Here is a 7,801-nt window from a genome sequence, read left to right as displayed (position 1 = left end):
CCCACCTCCATTTTTTTATTTTTCTATTTCACATTTCATCTTTCAAGTGAGAAAAAAAGTACATACACTGCATGATCTGTTAGTGTGAAAGACAGAAAGATGAAAGGGAACAAGTATTAAGAATTCTGGGTTAAACTAAATTTTGCATTCTTCCCAGATTATTTGAGAAGCTGAGAAGCCACACACACACACACACACACACACGTGTAGACACCCCATTTCCTACCACCAGAGCTAAAAATTACTTAACTGCAAGTATAAATAACATAGGCTGCCAGTCTGTCATGCCCAGAAACATGAGGCCTTTTTCCTTGGGCTTCAGTTCTCAGTTGTACTGATAATCTTCAGCAGAATTCCAAACTAAGCAGGGCTACAGCTAAACTAAGTTCTTCCCACTGACTTATGGGCGTGCAAGAACCTTCCGTTTTCTGACAGGTCTTCTCTAGTCCTCCTACAGGCCATCACCTAGGAGTCCCCCTGTCCAGTGCCTTTTATAGGAGCTAACCTGTTTCATCTAAAAACTTCCTTCCTTAACCGAGCTCCTTCCACCTCCAGAGGAATCAGGTACCCATCAAATCGCCTGACTTCTTCCCAATAGCGACAGATAAACCCTGGTTCCAGACCCCGATTCTTGACGTGTTAGACCATCTCACTAGAGGAAGACAAATATTGTTCTCTTCTTGCACAGACTAGAGTATTTCATAATTTACCTTGGTGTTTGCCATGTCCACTATGTACTGGTCGCCTTTGACGCATTCCATTACTGGAAAGCCATCTCTGTCAAGAACTTTAGCTTGAGAGTTACCAGAGACGACAAGAATGACATCTCCTGTGCTGCTATACTGCAAAGATTTGATCTGGTGACTGGGGGGAAAAAAAGAAAAGAACATTCACATTTCAGTTGAATACAATTCTGGTAAGCTAATTTTCTGGTCGAAATGCAGCAGCAGTGGGAAAACAAATGTGTTATAAAGAAACAGAAACGTATAACTGTGGAGAAACCTGACATCCAAAGATCAGAAGCCACACCAGCAGTTAAAAAATAGTTTTTGCACAAGACGTTCCTACCGGATCACAACAACGTTAAATCCAAGGTTTCATTTCCCAGACATTTACTGTAAGGCTACTCCTGCTAACTCTAGGAAACAGCAGAACAGTCAAACGAATTGGCTTTTCAGGGCAGATGTTCCCTTTTATCTATACTCTCTAAAGCAACAAGTATTATATAAATAACTATGAACAAGGTTCCAAAGCTACATTTGCATGCTCAACAGTATGCTGGGAAACCAGTCATTTCTCAACATTTGGCCATCTTTTCTCATGTACAGGAATGCAGATATGTCAAAGGCAAAGATAAAGCTAAAACCACAACCCTCTCTATACACCCATCTCTATACAGAAAGCAATGCCATGCTAAAAGAAGGACACAGGTGGTCAGAAAAAGGAGATGCTTCCAAGGGACGTAAACTATATATTTTTCTTATCCTCTTCTCTAACCAGGCTGATAATGCCATACCTAGTTTAGCTTATGAGAAGTGTAAATTCAGATAGTCTAAACAAACTGAATTTTGTTTGAAACCCATTTTCTGTCTGGGGACATTATCAAGGGTAACAATTAAGGAGAACTGCTGAAGATTAAAGAGCGTCTGCAGCTGACATCCAATCCCTTTCAGTCTCAACCTTGAGACATGGACAAAGATGGTCTCTCTTCAAGAACTGAATAGCCATCCAGCTCCAGACCAAGGAGAAGAGGAGTGTGAGCAGTAGACATAACAGCAATCCAGTGTGTTTTTAAAATTGTGGATTTTTAAAGTGAAAAACTTAATTTTTCAATTAAACCAAAATATTCTGAGCATACAGGCACGTGCACACAAAACCTCCTCTACAGCCTACAGAGAACACAAGGTTTCAGGATGGTTTTTTCTGAAGAAAATTACGCTATTTACTCTTATGACACACACACCTTTTCCCCAAAAATCAGCCCCCAAGATTTGGGTGCATGTCATAAGTAGGAAAGCTCCTTAGAATAGAAGCACCCTGCTTTGATGCTTTTTCCATTGTGCAATAGCAGTACCATTACTACTCAGGCAGCACAGGAAGTCAGTTGACTTAATGACTCATCATACTTCAGTCCACAGGTGTTAACAATTGTGCCCTGTTTATAATAATCTTGATGTTCCACTAATCATGCTAACCTTTCTTTGGACAATTTTGCAATCTTCTAGCTGTAGTTGGTGTCTCTTCTTTCACAGCCTTGGAGATTCTTCAGCTCTTTTCAAAAACCATAGTTCTACCCATGGAGACCAGTTTTCATCTGCAGCTTGCATTTCAGTTTTTGGTTAAGCAGGAAAAGGCAGGGTTGAGCAAGCTGAAGATTAAGTTTTGTCCCTGCCCTATGCAGCTGTAACTCTAGAAATATCTTTTTCTCTTCATTCTGCTGTCCTAAAAACAATATGTATATCATATTTGCGTGTGTGGTATGTGAAAATACATGGTAGTAGAGGCTGTTAAGTTGGGAATGGAAATTAAGTAATAAGGTTAACTGTAAAGCTATTGTGATTTTATATTAGAACAAAAACCTAAAATGACTAGAGTCCATCTCTGCTACTGAAATTACAGCTAAGTATATTGACATATCAATTCAGAATGATTTAAAAAGGAATTTAAGTTCAACAGTGTCACAAGGAAGTTAACTCAGTTTTTAACTCAAGCACTAAAATTGACGTGCTACAGTGAAGGAGGCTTGGTGCCATCACGTTGCTTTCTAGAAGAAAGAAGGGAGATAAAACATGCACACCTCTCCGAAAGGAAAAACTCTTGCTGATAAATAAAAGAAATGTAAGTATATGGCAGATGTACATGATGAGTCAGCACTATCACTTTGAGCTGTGCAGAAGTCACCAAATCCTACATGATAGAAATGATAATACCCAAACAAACTTTCAGGCACTGTTTTAGAATGGTTTCAGCTGAAAAATAAATTCTTGAAGCTGTTTTAAAACTTCTCTCCAAAGAAGAGAATGGTCAAATTCCAAGTTCAGATGTGAAAATCTCTTTATAGGTAGGGCTTGTTTTACTAAATACTGTAAAAAAAAAATAAAAAAAATTCAGAAACATTACTGAACACTGAACCCTTATTTGGTACCATAACAGTTTCAGTAAAGCAAATAAAGAGCATGGAAATAAGTTATCTTGTTAGATGAGCTGTTAAAATACAAAAACGTTTGTACTTTGGCATTAATTTTATTGCTGAAAAATCAGTTTAAGGCAAATTATAGGTATGGCTTCAGTCATAATGTTAGTTGCAGCTCTTGCTAAAACGACATGTATACATAGTGCAAAAGTGATGCTGCAGCTGTGATAGTCCAGAAATTATGCAAGAGGAAAGGATTTCTTAGGGTGTTATCTTTTATTGGACCAACTATGTAATTGGAATAAGAGTTAGACAAGCTTTCAAATGCCAGATATTCTTCCTCAGGTGTGATCACCAGGAACTAAACATTGATATTGGTCCTATAGTACATTATATTTCACCTGGCTCCTGAATTTTTTTCCACACACGAAAGGTGAGAATGACTTCCTCCTTTTCAATATTCCTTGATCTCTCAGTAATCAGCTTCTTGGTTCTGCTAAACGTGGGTCTGCTACCTCTGGGAATCTCTCTCGCCTCCTCCCACTACTACATAGTTCTCCTTACTATGCTATGCCTGGCAACATCTTGCATTCAAAAGCTTGTCTTCTTCTTTGGCAATCCCTCGCAGTCAAGGATGGCTGTCTTCTATGAGCGTCTTATGTGTGTGTCTGAAGATGGCTGATGTGGCCTAGCTGGGATTGACAGACTCTACTGCAGCTCGGACATGCGTTTGGTCTGTGACATGCAGTTTCTGCCGCTCATGCTTTTCCACCTCCTGTTGTTGTCATGAAGTTTCAGAATACTGAGATGTCTGCAGCACACTTTTCCTCCATTTGCGGCAGTCCTGAGTGATAGTCTCCCATGAGTTGATATCAATGTTACATTTTTTTAAGTTAGCCTTGAAGATGTGCCTGAAGTGCTTTTCCTGCCCTCCTCTTAAGCATATGCCTTGGCTAAACTGGAAAAATAAAACTTTTAGGAGTCTCAAGTCAGACATCTGGATGACATGGGCAGCCCAAAGATACTGATGTTGAATAATCCTCACCTCAATACTCATAGTGTTTACTTGTAGGAAAACACTAACATTGGTGTATCTGTCTTCCCACTGGATTCAGAGAATCTTCTGCAGACAGCATTGATGGTATTTCTCCAACAAGTTTAGATGTCTCCTGTATGTTGTCCACGTCTCAGCTCTGTACAGCAAGGTGGGGATCATGACTGCTTGATAAACTATGAGCTTGGTTTTGGATCTGATGTTGTGATCTTTGAACACTCATTTCTTCAGGCATCCAAAGACTGTACTTGCACATTTCAGGCCATGTTGGATTTCTTCACTGATGTCAGCCTTCTATGAGAGATGGCTGTCTCACTCTGTACAGCTTGTCTAACTCCAACCCAACCACATAGTTTGTCCAATAAAAGAGATCACCATAAGAAATCCTTGCCTTACTAAGATACCCAATTTCTGCAGTGATCTGAGCAACATTCCTGAATCAAGCTCATAAAGCAGAACATGGCTGTTCAATTTGTAAAACAAGAAATAAGAATTACTTGTTGGAATAATTCCAAAATACCCAGGATTAACTGAAGTAAGGTTGGGAGGGCTCTTTTAATGAAAAACAATTAAGCTGCCAATGATGAAAAACCCATTTCTATTCTTACCAAAGTGTTTCAGTAGCTTTTCTCAGCATTCAACTAATGGATTATGACTCAAAGCATGTTAAAACCCTTTCCAACAACTTTGGACTGTGCTTCCCTAGAGTGCTTTAGTCAAGATCTTCAGTGGTCATGTTTCTGCAGAATATCTTGCTTCAGATGAAGAAGAGACTACTTCGGATGCAAACCTTGGCACATTTTTCCTTTGTTTTTAAAGGAACCTAAGGAAATCATTACTGAAATAAATGTTGAATTTTGGTTGTTGAGCATGCATGAAAATGTGTCACTTACTAACTTCATACTTTAGGATTCATGGGGCAATGTCCTTATAAACTGACACATAATTAACTTTTCTTCCCCACTCCAACTGTACTAGCTAAGGGTTATTTGTTAACAGTAGCTTTATTTAACATGTCAGCCCCATAACTGAGAATTACTGTTCAGAATATGAGACATACTATAGCATATATTAAAGAGGTTTTCTCTGAACACAGCAATGTAAAGGCTTTTTTAGCATCATTTCAAGGATCTCTGGCAAACCTAGCTGTATTTGTCTTAGGACACAAAAGCCAAAAACACTTCAAACATCCTATTATGCAATCCAAACTTGCAGCCAAAAATCATTATGAACTTGAGGTTTGAATAAAACTGGATATTAATGTATGCCAAATGCTACTTCATAGACTAAATGTAGGCTGAGGGTACAAAAAAATCAGGGCTGAAAGAAGGTTCAATATACCTCCAAGTTTATAGTCAGAACTTTAAGCAGCTTCTTGACTGCCTGACTGGCTAGGAAGAAATAAATTTATCTTTGCACTGTAGCAGTTTGAAAAAGATGGGAAATTTTCATAGTTCACAGTACCCGTCAGTCCGTGGGCCAGATGCAGTGAGTAGTCGTGATCCAGTGCCCAGCACAGGCGTAGTAAGCACCATCAGGCCACATAGAGGGGGGTTGGGAGAAGCCCAGAGCTAAGCCAGCCTTGCAGGGCAAGGAGGTGTGGCTTGGCCCAACAGGGGAAAAGGGGGCAAGGCCTAGCCCAAACCCAGTCACATGGGGAAGGGGGAAAGCGGGGTGTGGGCCAGTCCTGATCCAGATGTGTGTGGGGAGGGGGAGAGGTAGACCAGCCCCATGGGGGAAAGAGGGCACAGCCTGGTTCTAGTCAGCCATGTGGGGCGTGGAGTTTAGGAATTTAGTGGGGGGAAGGGTGTCTATATTAATAGCCACTGCTCCCCCACCGCCAAATTCTTGACCTGGAGGAGCCCTGGGGGCCAGATTCCAACGTTCCACAGCCGGCATCTGGTCTGTAGGCCAGAGGTTGAGCATCCCCAGTGTACACTAGAAAAGGCAGAAATGAAAGCTCCTACAGGACAAGACAAAGGTGGTCAAGGGTATTAGGCTCAGAAGAATGTACAGTGCAAGGTGGAGAAAGTATCCCCGCCACTACATGCTGCCATGGGCCTGATCCAATTTCTTTATGGGCCAGATCCAGCCTGCAGGGCAGTTTGCCAACCCTTGCAAAAGGATTTTCTACTAACATAATTGCTCGATGCATCTGTTAGGGATAAAGAGAGCACATACTGAAGCACGATTTGAGAAATTTTACAGTTCAGGTGTGATGTGAGCAATTCTGATTTGTGATGGAATCCACATTACCTGAAGAACATTTTTTGGTCTGACAAAAAGATACCACTGTCAGTGGTAACGAATACCATCTCACAGATGACTTGTAGCCCCCCACCATCTGTTTGGGCCTGTGGTCTTTTGACTTACTCTTTGATTGCAAGCTGTTTGGCGCAAGTTTCATCTCTTGTTTAGAACTGTTAGTTCTGTTTGTACTGCACCTAGATCTAGTCCAAGACTAGGGCTCCTATGTTCTATGGCAACACAAATAATAAAAACAACTATTTCAAGCAAATGTGTTCAGGTACCAAGAAGGATATTTTCAAGGCCTGTTAGCTAAAAAAGAAACTTAGGGCAATAGGCAATAAAAAGCTTTTATAATCTAAAATATTGGTTCCATAAGCAGTATGTGTGTACGGCCCCAGCAGTTACTGTTTTTCAGATATTTACTGGACTACTCCCAAGAATGAGGCTCTGTACAGGCAGTTTTTAAAGGAAACGTATTTGGTTCTTATTAGTATTAAAATAGGAGTCTTGAGAAATTTAAAAAAAACAGTTCACTTTAATGGTGTTAATTCAAGTCTTTTTAAGCATAACTCTATCAAACTTTTCAAAGACAGTATCTTCTGTCAATTATGCACAAATGGATATACCATATTTTCTTGCATATACCAAGCCCCAGAATAAAATATGTACCTTGTTTTTGAACGGCAAAAGGAAAAAAAGATCTTTTCTTGTAGTAAGTAAATGAGTAGGAGAAGCTAGGGAGCCAGGCCTGCTCATTATTCTGCTGCCTGTAAATCCTGTGCTGATTTTCCTTTTACTTTGGCAGGCAAGGCAGATACTGCTTTTACCATATTTCTTGCATATGTTCACACTGAAATTTCCAGTAGTTGGCTTTTTCTTTAAAAAAAGCTGTGCGCCGTATGTGAGAAAATGCAATATATGCATAATAAAGATTTGCCTTTATAATAGGAGGCCAGGTTTGAAGGTACAGGTTTTATTTAAAAAAATTCTAATTTTGAGAATAAATTAACAGCATAATCTGACACTTGTGCACAAACAGCATCTGGGGCAATATGGAATTCTTATACATCCTAACCGTAAAACAAAATGAAAAACTAAAAATGTTAACTGCACTACCAATTAGGGGTGCACCGATAGAGATTTTTTTGGGCTGATACCTAGAGCCAATTTTTCAGGAGCCATATTGGCCGATACCGATCCAATTTCATTATGCAACTGGACAGCTTGGAGACCAGCATTGGGCTGGGAAGTCTGGTGTGGGGGAAGGGGTGGAGGAAGGGAAGGGGCGTGGAGGGGGTACAGATCAAGGCCCCCATGGCGAGGGAAGGAGTGGGGCTGGGGCAGGAGCTGCTCAGCTAGGGCGG

The 7,801-nt window shown here is 40.4% G+C and overlaps 1 protein-coding gene across 1 annotated transcript in view; it reads right to left on the bottom strand.

Moving 5' to 3' along the window:
- The window catches only part of WDR70 (WD repeat domain 70), a 215,168-nt gene that overhangs the window by 183,352 nt on the left and 24,015 nt on the right, over positions 1–7,801 (bottom strand). Inside the window, exon 4 of the mRNA XM_006028943.2 lies at positions 711–864. Coding sequence (XP_006029005.1) covers positions 711–864 — 154 coding nt within the window. The remainder of the gene's footprint in view (positions 1–710; positions 865–7,801) is intronic.

Source organism: Alligator sinensis, unplaced genomic scaffold (genome assembly GCF_000455745.1).
Source record: "Alligator sinensis unplaced genomic scaffold, ASM45574v1 scaffold881_1, whole genome shotgun sequence".
NCBI classification, from domain to species: domain Eukaryota; kingdom Metazoa; phylum Chordata; order Crocodylia; family Alligatoridae; genus Alligator; species Alligator sinensis.
The sequence above is the reverse complement of the archived record's forward strand: the minus strand, read 5'-3'. Positions and strand labels throughout refer to the sequence as shown.